The sequence below is a fragment of the Panthera leo genome, chromosome F3, assembly GCF_018350215.1.
Source record: "Panthera leo isolate Ple1 chromosome F3, P.leo_Ple1_pat1.1, whole genome shotgun sequence".
NCBI lineage: Eukaryota > Metazoa > Chordata > Mammalia > Carnivora > Felidae > Panthera > Panthera leo.
The window spans coordinates 62,747,075-62,769,006 of NC_056696.1; the positions used below are offsets into that span (position 1 = coordinate 62,747,075).

General features: G+C 45.0%; 1 protein-coding gene across 6 annotated transcripts in view; it reads right to left on the bottom strand.

Annotated features, from left to right (window-relative positions):
• UAP1 (UDP-N-acetylglucosamine pyrophosphorylase 1) overlaps nucleotides 1-10,136 on the bottom strand; it is a 40,643-nt gene extending 30,507 nt beyond the window's left edge. For all 6 annotated transcript variants that reach the window (XM_042924533.1, XM_042924534.1, XM_042924532.1 and 3 more), the window contains exons 1-2: nucleotides 9,988-10,136; nucleotides 1,400-1,729 (exon numbers count right to left, since the gene is read on the bottom strand). In XM_042924533.1, the coding sequence (XP_042780467.1) occupies nucleotides 1,400-1,679 (280 nt within the window). In that variant the 5' untranslated portion in view covers nucleotides 1,680-1,729; nucleotides 9,988-10,136. The remainder of the gene's footprint in view (nucleotides 1-1,399; nucleotides 1,730-9,987) is intronic.
• Between the last annotated feature and the right edge of the window lie 11,796 nt (nucleotides 10,137-21,932).

Genomic DNA, 21,932 nt, shown 5'->3' on the forward strand with positions numbered 1-21,932 from the left:
TAATCAAGTACTAGGTGGCAATGTGAGCAAATAAAAATAGATTTGATAAGATTTAGGGCAATTTCTCTGCAGTGTTTCTGTTATTTTCATATTTTTTTTTGCAATAAAGTAACATTTTTTAAAAAGGAAAAAAAAGTATCAGCCCCATCTGTTCATTCCAGAGTTGAGGAAATGAGGTTTGACAAGGAGCATGTACAAACACTCGAGGGCCGAGCTGTACCACGTAGACAACTCTTACAGAGGGGCAGCGGCCTACAAAAACCACAGCGCTTAACTCCACCAAAAATGGTACACTTCGGCTGTTCTGCCATTCTGAAAGGCAGAAGTAGAACTAGCTATGGGGACAGACGTTATGATACACTTTAGGAGAAGAAACACTGAGACGATGCAACATTTATCAACCAACGTGTGACTGCAAAACCCCGTTCTAAATGCGGTGCGACGTACACGGGCAAGGAGGACACGGGCTGTTCTTTAGGAGTCTACTATGTAACGTCGAAGACAGACATAAACAGCTCGTAATCTAAGAAAGAACGGAAGCAAAGCGAAACACGAACAAGGAACTCCAACATGGCTCGCTGAAGAAGAAGTCATGATCAAGGAACCTTAAAGAATGAGGACACATTGTCCACACGGCAGAACCACCACACTGCACAGCACAGCTCGGGGAGATGGCCTTTCAAGGTGATCCGGCCACACAGAGAAGGGGCAGAGGCCGGTCCAAGGTGCTTCTTTTTAGAAGCGCAAGCAAAGAGCAGGAAAGACATAACGTTCAGGGAGAGGTGAATTATTTGGTCCAGCTAAGATGTGTGGGACAGGAGGCATGGATGGAAGTACAGGAGACCAGGCTGGAAACACGGGCTAGGGAAGGTTTTTAGAGTGAGCCAGCATGAACTGAAACATTTAATTTGTGCTTCAGGATGGGAAATGTAGAAGCATGGAAATGAGCAAAGAGACTAGAGGCACATCAACACTTGAATGAGAAGACCAGGGAACAGCAATGAGAAGGGGGGTGGGGATGACGCTGCAGAAGTCTGGGCAACATCATCTGTCACTTTCTGATCAGTCACCTGGTTGAAGGGAAGAGGAGAGTCCAAATAATAATTACATGATCCGGCTACTTTAATACCGCTGGTGTAGCTCATTACAAACTTACTTTATTTATTTATGTTTATTTATGTTTGAGAGAGAAAGACAGCAGGAGAGGGCAGAGAGAGAGGGACAGAGAGAAAATCGCAAGCAGGCTCCATGCTGCCAGCACAGAGCTCCACGAGGGGTTCGAACTCACAAACCGTGAGATCACAACCTGAGCTGAAATCAAGACTCGGACGCTTAACCAACTGAGCCCCCCCAGGCGCCCCTCATTACAAACTCTAAAATGAACATTCCATGCCCATACCTTCACTCTCCCAGGCTTGCAGCCGATCTTGGTCCCTGGTGGCACTGCCCAACACCTCTCGAGGGACAGGCTCCATGCGGGCATCCATTTTCTCCTGCTGAGACGACTGGTTAAATCCTTCAATGGCCTTCTGGAAAAAGAAGTTCAGCTCCTCAAAGTTCATGGCCTGGAGCTCTGCATAAAGTTCTACCTGTTGGGCTTCATCCAGCTCATTCCAGAACTGTAGCAGGTGTTCCTGTCCAGCTTTGGACAACCTGACTTTGAGATCATTAACATTCATAATGCTCTGGTGGTGGTGAAGACAGAGGTATAATCTCTGGGCCTGTAAACCTACAAGAAAAGAGGAATCAACAGCAGGTCAAAGTCCAACCTCAAAACCAGAGCTTTTCCTACTGCAAATAAGTACATTAAAGAACACTTGATATTAAAGAAGTTAACTTCTGCCTTTCCCTCACAAGATTTGTGACAGATCCAACTTGTAAAGAGGTAAACAAACATTTCTCCAAAGAAGACATCCAGATGGCCAAGAGACATGCGAAAAGATGCTCGGCAGCACTCAACATCAGGGAAACGCAAATCAAAAGTACAGTGAGATATCACCTCACACCAGTCACAATGGCTAAAACAGAAAACACAAGAAACACAAGTGTCGGTGAGGCTGAGGGGAACCCTTCCTTGTGCACTGTTGGTGGGAATGCAAACTGGTGCAGCCACTGTGGAAACAGTACGGAGGTTCCTCAAAAAGATAAAATACAACTACCCTATGGCCCAATAATCACACTTCCGGGTATTTACCCAAAAAATACAAAGCCACTAATTCAAAGGGATACATGCACCCTTATGTTTACTGTAGCAATACCTACAACAGCCAAATTATGGAAGCAGCTCAAGCGTCCATCCACAGATGAGTGGATAAAGGTGTGGTGGGGCGTGCGCATATACATAAGTATATATAATGAAACGTTATTCAGCCATTTGCAACAACATGGATGGAGCTAGAGAGTGTAACACTAAGCCAAATCAGTCAGGCAGAGAAAAACAAATGTCATATGATCTCACTCATATGTGCAATTTAAGAAACAAAACAAACAAGCAAAGGGGAAAAAAAGAGACACACACAAACCAAGAAACAGGCTCTTTCTTAACTGAAGAGAACAAACTGACGGTTACCAGAGGGGAGAGGGGTGAGGGGATGGATGAAATAGGTGATGGGGATTAAGGAGGGCACTCATTGTGGGACGCCTGGGTGGCTCAGTCGGTTAAGCATGTGACTTCGGCTCAGGTCGTGATCTCGTGACTCATGAGTTTGAGTCCCTCAGTGGGTCTCTACTGTCAGCTCAGAGCCCACTTCAGATCCTCTGTCCCCGTCTCTCTCTGCTCCTCCCCTGTTCGTTCTACCTCTTTCAAAATAAATAAATAAACTTAAGGGGGAAAAAAAGGAGTGCCCTTGTCATGATGAGCACATGATGAGTACAGAATTATTGAATCATATCGTACGCCTGAAACTAATATAACACTGAATGTTAACTATACTGGAATTAAAATTTGTTTAAATAAAAATAAATGAAAAACTTGGAAGACAATAATCATTAGTATTACATGCCAGGTACTGCACTAAGAACTTTACCTATGTGGTCTCATTTGATTTTTGCCAGCTATACAACACAGGTACTGTTATCTTGATTACTTTACCAGGGAGGAGACTGAGGTACAGAGAGGCAACACAACAGGGCCAACAGGCAGAGCAGGGATATGAGCCCAGGCGGTCTAATTCCAGGGTACACACTCTGACTAGCCCACTCAGTTGCCCCTGACCATGAGCTCCCACTGAAAGAACACCTGACTTCTTAATACACCAACTGTTCTCCTTTTTGCAATAATGATGGAAATGATTCTGTTGTATTCAAAATATAACAAAATTCAAGATGGGATGACCTATTATCATGAAAAATACGTTTTATTTCAATAACAACTTCTAGACAATTTCTCTACTAAGAATTGAACCCTAAAGGGACAAGCAATGCACACATATCAACAGATAAGACCATGTAATATATATAACAAAATGTTAAAGTGCGTAGTACTAAACAAAACCAGAGGAAGAGGAAATATTTAGTCTACTTGCCTACTACAGATAAATGCAAGAGAAGGCAGGCATTGTCTAGAAAGAGTTCACAAAGGACGCATGATCAGCTGTATCTCAAGGGCTCGAGCAGATTACAGATAAGATGAGAAAGCGAGCAGGACAGGCATGTGTGACAGAGCAGTAAAGAAGCTGGAGCTTTCTGCAGAATGATGGGAAGTGATGGAGGGCAGGGCTAAACCACGAAAGCCTCAACCGAAGCAAAGGGATTTAGACCTAACAGTAACAAGATGCCGACAACAGATTACTCAAAGGGCAGTGTCACCATACTTTAGAGAAAGAGCAATAGCATAAAATAGATGGTAAGGAGGGACAACGAGAAGCGGGAAAACAAGTTCAAAGACAATCACAGGGATAGAAGGCCAAAGATCTGAACCAGACTAGTTGCAAAGGAAATAAGTGGAAAGGGGAAAACTTTGAGGGTTGCTGTAGAGAATCATCACACCCTTACAACTGCTTAGAAGTGAAGGACGGGAAAGACAGGTACCGAAGGAACAGCCCGCTATCTTCTACCTTTAGAACAGTGGTAGGTAACATACATGGTAGTTCAGAGCAATATTCTGGAGTTCCGCTGAGTTACTTAATGTCCCTGGGCCTCACCTGGATTAATGACAGAATCTATCTCATCAGGACTCTTAAACCAAACACCATTTACAAACTCAGATGAAGACAACCTCCAGTAGGGTTCCCTGAGGTGCCGATCACACCGCCTACCGCTCGCATAGCACTTATGATGGTACAATACTAATTGCTTTCCAGATGCTTATGCAGTTAACCCTCAAAACAATGCTACGGTACAGCTACTGGGATTACTTTACAGAGGAAGTACCGTGCCACAGAGATAACTTGCCTGAGGTCCCAAATTAGTGAAGTGATTGAGCCCAGATTCAAACCCTGACAACCTGATTCTTAAATTCACACTCTTAACCGTTATGCTATATGGCCTCTCAGGAGAGACTGTGAGCGTGTGTGTGTGTGTGTGTGTGTGTGTGCGCGCGCGCACGCGTGTGTGTGTAAAAGAGGGGAATAGTGAGAGAGAGAGAGAGTACATTATTTGTATTTTATTCAGAAATACAGACACAACTGATGTTCTGACATCTCACTTTGCAGAAAAGAGTTCACAAACCAACAGCATGCAGAAAGAAAATGCACAGGACAGGGAGATGAGGAACTTCATAGGATGAGTAAAGACGTCAATTTAAAAAGCATTATTACATAAAAAGTCATTGGTATTGGCAATCGGTATTGAGCATGTTAACCCAAACCAGAAAATTCTCAGTAGCCAGTGCCCACTCCAGAATAAATTCAGGAAAGGTATTATCATCCCAAAGAAGACAGGCACACAGCCTCTATAATTTTTTCTTTAAATAAGGTGCCCTCTCAAAGTGAACCGAAAGACTGGCTTCCTGATTCTTCTTATAAAATCAACTTCAAATTAGACTAGCACATAAGATTGAGTGACTTATATTCCCCACTTTTATTTGGGGTTTGTTATTTAGATTTACTTCAGGGATGTAATGTTTCAAGGGTGAAATGAATGGTACTACTTACGAAACGCACTCTCTGAGTTACCAACAATTCCTAACGAAATTAAGGCTTCCATATGAAACAAAAATGAAACCTTATTATCAGGGTAGGACACAATTCTACCTGCTGTCACCTAAGACCCTCATCCTTACCTCCAAGTACTTCCTTTAGACTCTCCTATGTACTGAAATCTCACTCATCCTTAAAGGCCTGCCTCACATACTCTAGCTTCATTCAAGCGAATCTTTATTGATTAAGGAATCAAACAGAACTGACTTTTATTCCTGGTTCTACTGCTTGGGCCAAGTCATAGATAGCTTCGACTCTGTTATCTGCATCTGCAAAATGGGAATAATAGAATTTTCTTCACCAGGTTCAGAGGCATAAGTGAAATTACAACCAATGGGAAAACGAGGCTCAAAGAGATTAAGTAATTTGCCCAAGGCTACTTACCCAGTAGGTAGAAAATCAGGAATTTTAACCCAGATAAACCTGACTCCGATGCCTATGATCTTTCCACCAGACAATAATAACTTCCATACACAGAGGAAAGACAAAGAATTCAACCCAAGGTCTCATTTAAGAGGGTCAGTGTAACTGGTAGAAACTGGGCTCAGTCAGCACGGCTGAGTTCAGAGCCCCGCGCCACTATTTCCTAATTCTGTGACCTTGAGCAAGTTACTTAACTTCTCTGTGCCTCAATTTTTCTCGTCTGTAAAATGAGGATAAAAACGGTACTTACCTCTAAGGTTAAGAGGATTCCTGAATTCAAATGAGAAGCATTTAACACATAAAAAAGCCCTCCGTGAACGTCATCAGCTACTATTATAAAAGCGAAACTGCGCTCCAGACCACCGACTACAGCCTCCAGAACTGGAGGAGAGCTGCTGAGTCGGGCACTGTGGCAGAAAAAGAAGTCTGCCAAAAGTGCAAGCGGTAGAAGAAACTCCAGCCAGTGGCAAGAGCACGAAAAACGGCTCTGGTAAATAACCGTATTCAAGGAACAAGGCACAGTGTTGGGAAACGGGCGGATGAGGCTGAACTTCTCAGTGCTACTTCCACTGAGAGAGAGATGACGAGCCTACCCTCCAACGAACAGGCTGCTGCTGAAAGTGTCCTTTTCACATGCAAAGATACATCAGTACACAGTTTATAGAGGAACATTATTTCACAGTCACGTGCCATTGTTAATTCCCTGAATAGTTAACGAGCACTCACTGTCTGCCAGGCGCTCACGTAGGTGACACAGACACGGCAATGCACAAGGTGACAATGTGCATGCCGCGAGGGACAGGCATAAAACGTCAGGCAGAAGCGGGCTAAGGGGTGAAAGCCCAACAAGGCGATGGGGTTATTTTAAATGGGGTAGTTGGGGAGGACCTCTGGGACATCTGACAGTCCGTACGAATGAAGAGAGAGCAAGCAAGTCAGAATCCTGGAGAGGAACATTCTAGGGACAGGAAGCTGTAACTGCAGCAGTTGTAAAACAGCAACGTGTGACATGTACAGGGAACAGCAAGGTCAACGCAGCAGGAGCAGAGTGAGCCCAAGTGACTGAGGCGGACGGACACTGAGCAGATCAAGCAGGCCCTTGGGGTCAAAGTAAAAACTTTGGGTTTGAGGAAGCCACTGGAGAATGTGGAGGAGGGGAACATCACAGTCTGACTGAGGTCTCAGAAGGATCATTCCATTTCTAGGTGGGGGGGAAAGACTAATAATCGGCAAAAGTAGAAGCAAGCAGATGGTTGGTGTCTCAATCAGCCGGGCGCCTGATTCCGGCTTAGGTCATGATCTTGCCGTTTGTGAGTTCGAGCCCCACATCAGGCTCTTATGCTGACAGCTCAGAGCCTGGAGTCGGCTTCAGGGAGATTCTGTATCTCCCTTGCTCTCTGCTCCTCCTCCCACTCATCTCTGTCTTTCTCTCTCTAAAGTAAATAAATATAAAAAAATTTTTTAAAGAAACTTCCACAATAGTCTAGATGAGATGACACTGGCTTAGAGCAGTGATGAAATGTCGATTCTAATCCTACAGGCTTCGGTAACGGATGGAATGTGGAGACAGAGAGAAAGCTAGGAATCCAGCAAAGAGGACTCTCGAGTGGTGGTGCCATTTGCTGAAGTGGGGAACAGTAGGAGGGGGGGCAGGTTTAGGACTAGGTGCCTAGAGTGGGGGAATCAATACTTCACTTTTGGTCACGTTAAGTTCAAGATGCCTATTAGACATCCAAATAGAAATGCGAGGAGACAGCAGAATGTAGTAGTCTAAAGTTCAGAGGTACTACTGGAGCTAAAGATAAAACTTCCAAGGTCATCACCATACGAGATATTAAGTTATCAAACGAAAGAGATCCCTGGCAAGTGTAGACGGATTAAAAAAAAAAAAAAGTTAGAAGACTGAGCCTTGGCCACGCATTAGGATATTCAACGGCATTTCTGTTGATTGATAAAAGGTTTCAAGAGACATAACACCATTATTTTTTAATTAAAAAAATACATCATGTAGGGGCACTGGGTGGCTCAGTCGGTTAAGCTCAGTCATCTCATGGTTCAAGAGTTCGAGCCCCGCCTGGGGCCCTGCACTGACCATGCCAGAGCCTGCTTGGGATTCTCTCTCTGCCCATCCCCCACTCGCTCTCTCTCAAAATAAACAAATTTTAAAACTTTAAAAAAATACATCTGGGGCGCCTGGGTGGCTCAGTCGGTTAGGCGTCCGACTTCAGCTCAGGTCACGATCTCGCGGTCCGTGAGTTCGAGCCCCGCGTCGGGCTCTGGGCTGATGGCTCAGAGCCTGGAGCCTGCTTCCGATTCTGTGTCTCCCTCTCTCTCTGCCCCTCCCCAGTTCGTGCCCTGTCTCTCTCTGTCCCAAAAATAAATAAAACGTTAAAAAAAAAAAAAAAAAATTAAAAAAAAATAAAAATAAAAATAAAAAATAAAAAATAAAAAAATACATCAAGTAAACAAACAAAAAAAAAAAAAAACCAGACAGTTGAGAGAGTTTTACATCAAACCATTTTCCAAGGAATGGGGGCCTTGGTCGCATCTATACTACGGTATTTAAAGGAGCTCCAGATTTAAAGGAACATACTGTAGTGGGAAGATCAGGGAACCATGTAACTGAGGACCTGGGAGTCTTAGTTCCTGGTCCCTCCCCAGCATTTGATCCTGTGTAAATCGTTCCACCTCCCTGGGTACACATTTCCTCATGAAGACGATAAAACCAGCCTTCCTCACACACCCTCAAAGGAGAGGCAAGAGTGGAGAGACCTCTGCCTATTGAAACACATATGCAAACATAATATGATAACATTTTAAGATATAAATCAATCTTTTCCTAAAAAAGTCACTAGACAGCCATCCACCTTCAGATGCCTGGGAAAAATGGATCCATGTAAATAAGACAACTATAGGTTGCATTTTTCCCCCTATAGGTTAAACTGTGATCCCTGGCCTCAGGCCACTGGTGGTCTGCAAAGGTTGACAAGATCACAAGTGCCAAGTTACATAACTGTGTAAATGCTCCCGACAGAACAATCATACTTGGGTTTTGAGTTAGAATAATTCATCCATGGGTTTTTTTGAAGCAAAAAAATAACCACAAAAATAGTAGCATTTTCCCCAATAATTCTGGTAAGAGAGAAGTGTGGATGTGTGTGTGATGGTAAGCAGTCGTAAATACAAGTGTTAGACCAGGATTTTTATTTGGACAAGCAAAGTCTGAAAAAGTTAAGGATCTGCTGTACAAATTATGACAGAATTTGGTATATGCCCATAGCCTAATACAACTGCATCAAAAACAATGACAAATTTGGTAAAACTCTGCCATTATCAAATATACCTTTATTAGAATTTAAATGCCACTATGAAAGAAATTCCTCTCCTTTTCTGGTCTCCTTCCTGCCCCTATCTCCGCTGCTATATTATGCCCCCCAAAATTGATAAGTAAACTTCTTAGAACTTTAGAAAAACAGCCTTGGACTTGAGCCATAACCACTGAATCCTATAAATGCTTGGCGGCACACCCTACGGAGTCTTTCTTAATCCCAGCTAAGTGAGCCAACTCACCAACAGTCAGGGTACAGAAACTGCCTTCAGCTTCCTGTAAACCCCTGGTCCACACCTAAAAATTTCACCTTAAAAGTCCTTAAACGAAAAGCACTGCATAATGACATCCTATTACCATCATCGCTGCTACCTGATTTCACGTTTCAGAAACCGGGCACAAATAAACATAGGAGAGCATCAGGCCAAACTTAATAAAATCTTCAGGAAGCCATATGTTCAGCACATGTGTGCTCTCAGCCCTCCAATCCCCACCCTCCTGCCTGGCCAAGCCCGGGGAAAGCCCGCAATCTCCACCCTCTCCCACTACCAGCATTCAAACCAGCCAACCAACCAACCAACCAAAAGGGGCAAGCAGGCTTGGTCCCCCGTTCACGTCCCCCCACAGGTGTCTCCACTCCTCCCGTCAACGCCCTCAGAATTCTCTCCCTCTCATATGCCAGCCAGCCCGCCCCCTTCCCAGCGGACAGTTCCAACCACCGCTTGTCCCCACCCCGCGGTCCCCGAGCTCGCCGAACCTGTCCGCAAGGCCCCGGCCGCAGAACCTCAAGGCTCCCGCCCCCCATCCAGGTGAGGCCCACTCCCCGCAGCTCGACAAACCCCCGACTGCAAGCACTGCCCTATCCGGGTCCCCCCCCCCACCAAAGCCGGGGGAGGGGCGCCCTCCCCAGCGGGGTCTCCGAGCACGGGAAGCGCCTGCGGGGCGCGCGGGGCGGACTCCTCCGCCAGGGCCAGGTTCGGGCGCCGAGCACCGACGTGGCCCCGGGAGCGTGCGCGTGGTGGGGCCGGGCCCCCGGCGTCCCCTCCAGGCTGGCGGGGGGCGGGGGAAGGAGACCCGACTGGGCGGGGAGCCGCTCACCTCCCTCAGCGTGATCGCGGCTCCGCCCGGCTCCGGCTCCGTGCGGCCACTCCTCGGCGTCCCGCGCCAGCTCCGAATATATACCCTCATCCGGGGGGCCGGGGCGGCGGGGCGGGCCGCGAGCTGGCCCCGGGGAGCGCGGCCCCGGCCACCCCGCCCCTCTCTCGCAGCGACGAGTGGCTGCCGGCGCCGGGAGGAGCCGCCACCGCCCGCCCGGACACGTCAGCGCCGCGAGCGCCGGCGGTGACGCCGGCGCCGGGGGGCGGGGCCTGGCCGGAGGCGGGGCCTTCGCGGCAGCATTCCCTGGCCCAATGGGGGCAGCGCTGGGAACCCGGTCCGCAGGCAGCCTCGCCCCTCGGCGCGCAGCGGGCGGGGAGAGGTGTGCGCAGCGTCAAGCTGTGGGACGTGACCGGAGCCCCGGGGCTGTCGCTCACGCCCTGCTCTGAGCGCCCTGGCGTCACCGGCTGGTCCCGCGAGGTAACAGCCCGCGGCTCCTGGTCCCCGCCTGGCCCTGGCTCGGCCGCACCCCGTAAGCAGAAGCGGATCGGGAGTTGGGCGGAGAGCGGTGTCATCCAGCAGCTGGTGGATTTCCGACCGCCCGTGAGGCAGGTTGCGAAATGCGGACGTCGCTCCGCACGGACCCTGGAGGGCGGACCTGGGGCACCCTCCGACCTTGGGCTGGCCTTGTTTCGTCTCGGATTAGCCGGATGCCCGGAAGGGCCCCGACTGGCCTTCTGCTTTATGGCATTTTAGGTCCCCAGCGCGGGAAGCCAGGCCCGCTTACTTTTGCACAGTCACGAAAAGAGAGGACTTAAGTAATGAAAAGCGCGCTAGTGAGAATGAGCCCAGGCGTCCGTTTTGTGTGATGGTGGACTTAACCTCCTCAGTATTCGACACGAAACTGTTGGTTGCTGGATGACCTTCATGACCATTGCACGGCCGCCGTTTATAATTGCCTGTTGCATACCGTCAGTCCTGTTACATACCTGATGTGGGTGTACACATGGCAGTTTATATGCTCAGCCCTGGGCTCCTAAAAGCTGCGTTTACATTTTGAGCTGCATTGCGCTTTGCACGGTGTTGCAAGAAGTCCAAATGTTGAGAATAAAAAAACAAAACAAAAAAACAGATTTAACATAACACCTTACATAAAGAGTATCAGGCATTCGGGTGCCTTTCTTCTACCTTATCAAGTACCAGGGTCTTTTCATTAACTTTGTCGTTTGCACAATCACCCACCGCTTTAAGTAACTGAAAAAAAGTAATGCTGGTAGATTCATATTTAGGAGCTAGAATATTCTCCATTTTTCATGATCCCAGAATGTCATCCATTTATTTGAAAGATTTATAGTATAGTCGTTAAGAGCGGGGGATCTGAAGACAGAATTCCAGCTTTTTTATTGAGTGTGATCTTTGGCAAGTTCATTAACTCATGCATCAATTTTCTCACCTATAAAATAGAAACAATAATAGAAATGCCCTTAGGGTTGTTGTAAGGATTGAACCAGTGAATACAAGCAAAGAGTATAGAACAGAGTGAATGAACACTAATAAACATCAGTGATTGTGATTTGAGTGCTTACTCTATGTCAGTTGCTAGTTCTAGGTCCTGGATACCTTTCCATAGTATCACCATTGCATCTTGTTATTTGGATTCCCAGTACCATAAGGAACATTTCTCTCAAATCCTTCATAACTGAGAAGAATAAATTCAGTCCCATTAATATGCTCAGGTTCCACTTAAAGAGACCTAGAAGCCTGCCCACAATGACGTAACTGAATATAGATAGCATTGTGACCTTAAATGAAAGGAAGAGAATTTGCACAGTTGCTTTCTAAAAATATACTAATTGTCGGGCGCCTGGGTGGCTCAGTGTTTTGGCTCAGGTCATGATCTAGTGGGTGGTGAGTTCAAACCCCACGTCAGTCTCTGTGCTGACAGCTCAAATATAAATAAACATTAGAAAAACATTAAAAATAAACATTAAAAAAATTAAAAAATATACTAATTGTTACTCTCCCATGTTTCTACTCCCTGACAAATATAGGAGAGTTTAGAAAAATGCAAACTGGGAGATGCAGATTCAAAATCACAGTTAAACATCCGACTTCGGCTTGGGTCATGATCTCACGGTCTCACGGTCCGTGAATTCGAGCCCCGAGTCAGGCTCTGTGCTGACAGCTCAGAGCCTGGATCCTGCTTGGGATCCTGTGTCTCCCTATCTCTCTGCCCCTCCCCAGTTCGCACTCTGTCTCTGTCTCTCACTCTCAAAAATAAATAAACATTTAATATATATATATTATATATATATCACATATATATATATAATATATATATATATATATATATATGTATCACACAACCTCAGAGGCTATGTGTCAGCTTAACAACTCTTAACCTCAATTTTCTGCTTATAAAATGAGGATAATACCTACTTCGCATGGGTGTAGTACAAATTAAATGAGAAAGAATCTAAGAGTGTCTGGAGTATGAGAGGCATTCTATACATCTTTGATGAATGAATGAATAAAGAGCAAAATCATTATTAAAGAGTCCTTTAAATATACAAGGTAGCATTGGGGCCCAGCACAGTGTTTTCAATGAACTATTATAAAATCAAATTTTTACTTTTACCCTTTCTGCTCAATTTTTTTCCTACTTACTATGCATAAGAAGGGCCTTAATCTCATCTCGCCAGATAAACATCCAGAAACTTGTTACTCTGAAGAGCTATTTCTGTCCGTTAAGGTGTTTTTTATATACAGCTGATCCTTGAACAAAGAGGTGGTAAGGGGCACCGACATCTCAGGCAGCCGAAACCCTCATATAACTTTGACTCCCCGGAAACTTAACTAATTCAAGGTTCAACTGTACATGGTCATTTAGGAGACAATAGCACCCAAATTAAAAAATTCAGAAGGGCATACAAAAGAAGGTCTTATGTTTGGGTCTTTTAGGGACAATGGGATTATAGTACTTTTTATATTCTTTTGGATGCTTTTTTTTTCTAAAATGTTCCCCAAATTTCTAAATTTTTTCTAACTTTTTTTTTAAACCTCTAAAGTGAAAAGTATTTGATAATTAGAAGAGTATATATTTCTTTTAATTTCAGAAAAGCAGGTATGCTGGGGCTCCTGGATGGCTCAGTCGGTTAAGTGTCCAACTTCAGCTCAGGTCATGATCTCGCGGTTTGTGGGATCGAGGCCCGTGTTGGGCTCCATGCTGACAGCTCAGAGCCTGGAGCCTGCCTCAGATTCTGTGTCTCCCAGTTTCTCTGCCCCTCCCCTGCTCACACTCTGTCTCTCTCTGTCTCTCGATAATAAATAAATGTTAAAAAAAAAATTTTTTTTTAAAGAAAAAAGCAGGTATGCTACTTAACAACTAAAAGAACCCGCTTGTTTTTCACACAATTGTGTGGGACATGAGCCCACCTGTCCACACTTTCCTGTGTTGTACAACCAAGGACGAGCCACCCAGATTTTTCAAACAGCGGACTGGCTTAGTGGGGCGCCTCCAAAGGGGTCCTCCCTTCATTGCCCTGGATGCGAGGGCCTCAGCTAGGTCACTGAACTTCCAAAAGGACCCAGGTTCCTTCTCAGAAGTACATCCAATCACCAGGAGAGTCTGGCTCAAAGAAAAGTTCCATAAAGTAGGTCTGAGCATTCATGAGATCACTGTTTCCAAGAGACAAACACATGGGCGGTGGAGGGATTAGGGCTTTGACTTTCCTGTTGACAGCTTCCTAGGACATGAGTACTTGTTCCCCCAGGAGATCATCCCGACTTACTCAGCTCACCACTCCTCCCAAGCCCTAACTTTTCTGTAGCACAGGGTGTGCTTCAAAATACTGTGAAATAACAGATACAGCCTGTTCGATGACTTTTTTTTTTTTTTTTTACTGAAAGTACAGCCCCTCAAAACCGACTGCAATCGAGGAAGTACGAAAATAACAAAGTGGAATGAGCTGGGGAGAAAGTAAACAAGAGGGTGTTGGTGTGCAATTAAGTATGGAGACGTACAGCCTCAGTATTCCACCTTAAGAAGGTCTGTATGATGCAGGAGAGTGGACTTGACATTCCATTGTGGTGCTGTTGGCTAGAGATTATCCGGTCCACCTCCCTTAATTCACAGATAAGGAAACCAAATCTCCCAAAAGTGAAGTGGTTTCCCCAAGGACAGAATAGAATAAATAGGTAATTACGAAGCAGGAGCAAGATTAGAAGTCAGCCGTCTATTGCTATGTAACGATACAAATGTCTCACTACCATTAGGGACCCTGGGTCAAATATTTAATGCCTACTTTGGGGGGCCCATTGGAGTGGATCTTTCTAATGCACAGTTGTACTATCCCCAGGGGAAATCCCTCAGAAACTTAGCCCGAAGTGGCTTCTGACCTACACTGAAACCAGAACCTTAACATAGTTTGTTCCAAATCTGCCCCCCACCCCGCCTATGGCTGCATGACCTTTAACACCACGGTTTCTCAGATGTGAAGGAGTTTTTCAAAATGTGGCTTCTCAGCTCTACTGGTAAGGGCTGCATGTTTGGATCTACTGTGCATTTTGTCTCCCAGGCTGCTCAACTCACTATGCAGGACCCACAAAGGTCTATCACAAGTCATTAGTGTTGGCAATGTCTCCGATCACCTATTCTTTCTTTAGGAATCTACAACAGATGAAATTTGCTTTATATTTTCCAGGTAAATAAGGAAAAGATAAAATGGGACATCGCCTCCAAGAAATCGCAGGCACAGCAACAAGTCCCTCCCCATTTTTTTTTTTTCGTTCCAGGCTCCACAACTCTATTTGGCCTGTGTTACTTCGTGTTAATAGAAGAAAGACCCCGTATCTCAGTGAAAGTCTCTGAAAGTGCCAAATGGCTTGGTTTAGAAATGGAGTTACAAAAATATAGACTCAAAACTTACTTGGGTGGCGCCTGGGTGGCTCAGTCGGTTGAGCGTCCGACTTCGGGTCAGGTAAAGATCTCACGGTCCGTGAGTTCGAGCCCCGCATCCAGCTCTGTGCTGACAGCTCGGAGCCTGGAGCCTGCTTCGAGTTCTGTGTGTGTGACTCTCTCTCTCTTTCTCTGCCCCTCCCCGAATCGTGCTCTCTCTCTCTCTCAAAAATAAGTAAACATTAAAAACAAAGTTAAAAAAAAAAAAAACTTGCTTGGGTTCTCTGACCTGCTGGGTAATTATTTCCTGTGTCATTGATTCACTGACTTTGTTTTTGACTTAACATAATAGAGTATGGACTTGGAAGGCAAGAGAGCATGAGTCTGAGTCCCGGCTCTGTAGTTAATTAGCTGAGAAGTCTTAGAGGCGTTCATTGATATCTCTGTCCAGTCTCCTCCCATAATGGAGATAATAGTTGGGCCTACCTACTAGGGTTGCTGTGGGGATTAATATTTTTAAAGTGCTTAGAATAGTTTCTGACTCAGAATAAAAACTCTTAAGTTTCAAAAAAAAAAAATACTATTTCCTGGGGTGCCTGGGTACCTCGGTCACGTAAGCATCTGACTCTTGATTTCGTCTTGGGTAACAATCTCACAGTCATGAGATAGAACCCCATATCAAACTCCATGATGGGCTTGGAACCTGCTTGGGATTCTCTGTCTCTCGCTCTCTCTGCCTTTCTGCGCCTCCCAGTTCACTCCCTCTCTCAAAAATAAATAAATAAATAAATAAATAAATAAATAAATAAATACTGTTTCCTAAGTTTGGCTTACTGGGTATCAGGTATTGAGAATTGGATGGTGTGCCAGACAGACTCTAAGGTGACACCCATGATTCCTGCCTCCTGGATTGTATAATCCCTTCCCCTTGAGCATGGGAAGGACCTGTGACTTGCTTCTAACTAACTAAGGAGAAGGTGATGGATGTCACTCCCGTGAATACATTATGCTATATGACAAAAGTAATGGGTCCCATAACTGGGTTTCATTAAGACTTCTTGCTAGAGGACTCACTTTCACTCTTTGGCTGGGCCTTAAAGAAACAAAATGTCATGAAGCGAACTGCCTACAGAGAGGCCCATGTGGCAGGGAACGTCACACATCTTCCAGAGCTGACAGTGGCCTTGAACTGGCAAAAATAGAGGCAAACAAATACCCCCCCTGGAGTTTTCAGTCCTACAAGGAAATAAATTCTGCCACGACCTGAGTGTTAGAAGTGGATTCCATCCCAATCTAGCCTCCGGATGAGGATGCAGCCCAACTGATACCCTGAGTGCAGTCCCGTGAGCCCTGGACACAGAAAACCCACCTAAGCCCCGGCTGGTATTCTGACTGCAGCTTTTTTGAGAGACCCTGAACCAGAATAGGTTGGAGAAAAATGTGCGACCATTCTGACTGGTCTCACTTTAAATTCATAACCACTATGCCAATACTAGATGCTATCTGCCCTTGTCCACTCGTGTTGCCTTTCTTCTAGGTGACTATTTCACACACGTTGTCTCTCAGAACTCTCTGATTACCTTGTCCCCCACATTCACTCTTAGCCGATATCCTTGCTTCTCCTCGTTGAGAAAACAGAGAACTTGCACAAGCCCTTGCCACCCCATCCATTCATCTCCCTCTACTATGCCCATATTTTTATTTTATCTCCAAGTATTGGGAATAAACAGTCCGTGGTCCCGTCCTCCACCTATGAGCCACAGCCCATCTCCTCCTGCCGACCCAAGGATATCACTCCAGGACGTGGCTTGCTAATAGGTATCTCAAAATTAACATGTCTAACTCAACTTCTGCTCTATTCCTATTATTCCTACACCACTCCCTCTCCCTCCAAAAAACCCAATTTCTTTCAATCTTCCTTATCACTATAGTAATTCCATGGTCATGGTTGCTCAGGCAAAAAACCTGAGAGTCATCCTTGGCACTTTCTCTCATCTGGGATCTGATCCACATAGATCCTATGGGCTCTGTCTTCAGCGTGGACGCAGAATCCCACCAGTTCTGCCCATCACCTTCCTCCATTCTGGTCCAGTCACCATCACTGCTTACCTGGATCGTGGCAGTAGCCGCCTCCCAACAGGCCTCCTTGCTTCTACCCTTGCCCCTCTTCAGGCCGTTCTCAATGGAGTAGCCAGAATGATCTCTGCTCAAAGCCCTCCCATGGCTTCCCATGTCAGTTGGAATAAAACGCAACATGGTCAAACAACCCACAAAGTCTGACAGGGTTTCCCCTACACACACTTTTCTCCCGACCTTTTCCCTTTGTGTTCTCCATATCCTGCCCTGGTTTCCCAGACTCTAGTCACACTGGAGCTTAGAATCGGTCCCAAGAGTGGTGGGAAGTTTCTGATGAGTTCTCTAAGCCATCTTCTCTGCCTGTAGAGTGGGGCAAGAGATAGAAGCTGTCAAAGGCCTGCGCACCAGGCTCTTATGTTATACAGTTGTTGTGATGAGCCTTGCTGACCCCCCAGCAAGGGCACAAAGGACCCCTTTGCACAGCTGGTATTGCTTGAAACTTCTTTCTTATTTTCCTTTTTGTAGTGAAAAAAAAAAAAAGAGTAAAAGCAGAAAATTCAAATACTAGAAATTTTTAGTATTTTTAGAAGTCTTTCTTTTTTTAAATTTTTTAAATGTTTATTTACTTGAGAGAGAGAGAGAGAGTGCACGCAAGTGAGGGAGGGGCTGGGAGAGAGAGAGAGAGGAAGACACAGAATGGGAAACAGGCTCCAGCTCTGAGCTGTCAGCACAGAGCCTGACACAGGACTAGTACTCAGAAATGGCAAGATCATGACCTAGGCCAAAGTCAGACGCTTAACCGACTGAGGCAACCAGGTGCCCCCAGAAGCTTTTTCTTAATTTTATTACACAAGTATTGCAAACATTAAAATTCAGAATGCAGAAAAGAGAGAAGGCAGGAGGGGAGGGAGGAAAGTCAGGAGGAAGGAAAGCAGTGGAGGGAAAAGGGAGAGACAGAGAGGAAGGAAGGAAGACAAAGGTAGAGAGAAAAGGAAATGAAAATTACCCCAAGGGCCTGCCACATAAAACAGTTCCTATTCACAATTATGGTTCTAAGTACTATTTATTTGTTTATTTATTTATTTATTTATTTATTCATTTAGCGTGCATCAGTGGGGGAGGGGCAGAGAGAGAGGGAGAGTCCCAAGCAGGCCCCGTGCTGTCAGTGCAGAGCCTGACTCAGGGCTTGATCCCACAAACCATGAGATCATGGGTCGGTTACTGACGCCCCTATGGTTCTCAGTACGTCTTAAACTACCACCACCCTCACCCTGCCCAGGAGACTGGGAGGGGCAGCACCTTCTCAGAAAGTCGGATTTCACGTGGCCCATCACACCCCGCCCTAGCTGAGCTCACGTCCCACCGCCAAGTTTTAGAACAGACACCCTGGAGTTTGCTTACAAACCCATGACTCTTGTGGCATTTCACTGGAGTAACTTCCGACTAAGCATGTCTTGGCCATAAGGCTGCCATTAAAAGAGATTCTTTTCTTGATAGGAAAAGAGCAAACACAGTCGTGCTGTATTTTCTGCAGTCATAATGAATAAGCGATAAAATATAAACAGGTCACCCAAGAATAGAACAAATCCTTTCCACTCTTCCACTCGCAAACATCCATCGTTAAATGACATCATGATACGATTCTACTGATATCCGAGTGTTTTTATTTTTAAGTTTATTTTATTTTTTTTGAGAGGGAGAGTGTGCATGCAAGTGTGCACAAGTGGGGAGGGGCAGAGAGAGAATCCCAAGCAGGCTCTGCACTGTCAGCACAGAGCCCGATGCGGGGCTCGAACTCACAAACGGTGAGATCATGACCTGAGCGGAAATCAAGAGTCCAATGCTCAACCGACTGAGTCACTCAGGCAACCCCCGTTTGTGTTTTTCAAAGGCTGGTGTGTCCTTTTATTTACGTGTCACTGAATATACTTTTCTATTAATATTAGGTTTTATCAGGTTCTGTTATCACTATTATTTTTTAAAGTTGTGATATTTTGTCTGGAGCTCCCTTTTTATTAAATAACTGTTTAAAGACTGTTGTTTATTGTTAGCTACAAAAGACAGGTTTAGGCCACAATTTAGTACACAGAAATAGTAATTTGCTAAAAGGTAATTTAGAAAAATGAAAATATAAATGGAACTTAGCAAATGGCAGTTGGTGACTCACATGATTATAGCTGGTTTCCATTGTTTTTAGGATGAAGAAAGCAAGCATCAAATTAACACAACAATGTAAATTATTTCCAATTATGCACTTGAAAGTGTTCTGACCACAAAAATTAAGAACATTTTCTGAAAATTATTTTGGCCATTTTTTTTCATCACCCATTTTCTTCACAGTCCAATAAAAGCATCTATGAACTATGTGCTAAACATGATTTACTGTTATAAGATGGGCAGATTTCCAGGGGCGCCGGGGTTGGTCGGTTAAGCATCCGACTTTAGCTCAGGTCATGATCTCATGGTTCGTGGGTTCGAGCCCTGCGTCGGGGTCAGTGCTGACAGCTGGGAGCCTGGAGCTGCTTCGGATTCTGTGTCTCCCTCTCTCTCTGCCCCTCCCCCACTCTCTCTCTCTCTCTCTCTCTCTCTCTCTCTCTCTGTCTCTTTCTCAAAGATAAACATTAAAAAAAAAGGGGGGGGCAGATTTCCAGAATTTCAATATTAAACAAATGGACTTGACATTTGCTAAGCACAGTGAAGGACATTTTGGACAAATTAAGTCCCAAATTTGCTTAAATGATGTATGCAAATCCTTTAGTAATTTATAAACTAAACTATAGATAAATTTCCATTATTTCTTAGGTGCTTAGAAACATGAAGTGACTTTTTCCTGTGGATTCTCCCACCCCGCGTCACCTCCTTACAGCCTGAAGTACGTCTTTTCTACTTCTTGAAGCAGGCCAGCTAGCAACAGTTTCTCTAAGACTTTTTTTTTTTTTAACTGGGAATATGTTTATGTTTTTACTTTCATTTTTTTTAATGTTTATTTATTTTTGAGAGACAGCGAGAGCGAGCACATGTGGAGGAGGGGCAGAGAGAGATGGAGAGAGAAGGAGAGAGAATTCCAGGCAAGCTCTGCACCACCAGCATAGAGTCCCATGCGGGGCTGGAACCCGTGGGTTGTGAGATCATGACCTGAACCAAAGCTAAGAGTCGGTCGCTCACCCGACTGAGCCACCCAGGCGCCCCTATCTGGGGATATTTTTTTTAAATATGAAATTTATTGTCGAATCGGTTTCCATACCACACCCAGTACTCATCCCCACAGGTGCCCTCCTCCATGCCCATCACCCACTTTCCCTTTCCCCCACCCCCCATCAACCCTCAGTTTTTTCTCAGTTTTTAAGAGTCTCCTACTATAGATGCTGGAGAGGATGTGGAGAAACGGGAACCCTCTTGCACTGTTGGTGGGAATGCAAATTGGTGCAGCCACTCTGGAAAACAGTGTGGAGGTTCCTCAAAAAATTAAAAATAGATCTACCCTATGACCCAGCAATAGCACTGCTAGGAATTTACCCAAGGGATACAGGAGTGCTGATGCATAGGGGCAGTTGTACCCCAGTGTTTACAGCAGCACTCTCAACAATAGCCAAATGATGGAAAGAGCCTAAATGTCCATCAACTGATGAATGGATAAAGAAATTGTGGCTTATATACACAATGGAATACTACGTGGCAATGAGAAAGAATGAAATATGGCCCTTTGTAGCAACATGGATGGAACTGGAGAGTGTGATGCTAAGTGAAATAAGCCATACAGAGAAAGACAGATACCATATGGTTTCACTCTTATGTGGATCCTGAGAAACTTAACAGAAACCCATGGGGGAGGGGAAGGAAAAAAAAAAAAAGAGGTTAGAGTGGGAGAGAGCCAAAGCATAAGAGACTCTTAAAAACTGAGAACAAACTGAGGGTTGATGGGGGGTGGGAGGGAGGGGAGGGTGGGAGATGGGTATTGAGGAGGGCACCTTTTGGGATGAGCACTGGGTGTTGTATGGAAACCAATTTGACAATAAATTTCATATATTGGAGAAAAAAAAAAGAGTCTCCTATGGTTCCTATATGGAATTATATACACAATTCCATTGTGTATATAAACCACAATTTCTTTTTTTTTTTTTAGATTTTTTTTTAATGTTTATTTACTTTTGAGAGAGAGAGAGAGAGACAGAGCACGAGTTGAGGAGGGGTAGAGAGAAAGAGGGAGACACAGAATCCGAAGCAGGCTCCAGGCTCTGAGCTGTCAGCACAGAGCCTGACGCAGGGCTCGAACTCACGAACCGTGAGATCATGACCTGAGCGAAGTCGGACGCTTAACCGACTGAGCCACCCAGGCGCCCCAAAACCACAATTTCTTTATCCATTCATCAGTCGACGGACATTTAGGCTCTTTCCATAATTTGGCTATTGTTGAAAGTGCTGCTATAAACACTGGGGTACAAGTGTCCCTATGCATCAGCACTCCTGTATCCCTTGGGTAAATTTCTAGCAGTGCTATTGCTGGGTCATAGGGTAGATCTATTTTTAATTTTTTGAGGAACCACCACACTGTTTTCCAGAGTGGCTGCACCAGCCAGGCTTCTCAAAAAGAAAAGGGAGATGACCCAAATAGATAAAATCATGAATGAAAACGGGATTATTACAACCAATCCCTCAGAAATACAAGCAATTACCAGGGAATACAATGAAAAATTATATGCCAACAAACTGGACAACCTGGAAGAAATGGACAAATTCCCAAACACCCACACACTTCCAAAACTCAAACAGGAAGAAATAGAAAACTTGAACAAACCCATAACCAGGGAAGAAATTGAATCAGTTACCAAAAATCTCCCAACAAATAAGAGTCCAGGACCAGATGGCTTCCCTGGGGAATTCTACCAGACATTTAAAGCAGAGATAATACTTATCCTTCTCAAGCTGTTCCAAAAAATAGAAGGGGAAGGAAAACTTCCAGACTCATTCTGTGAAG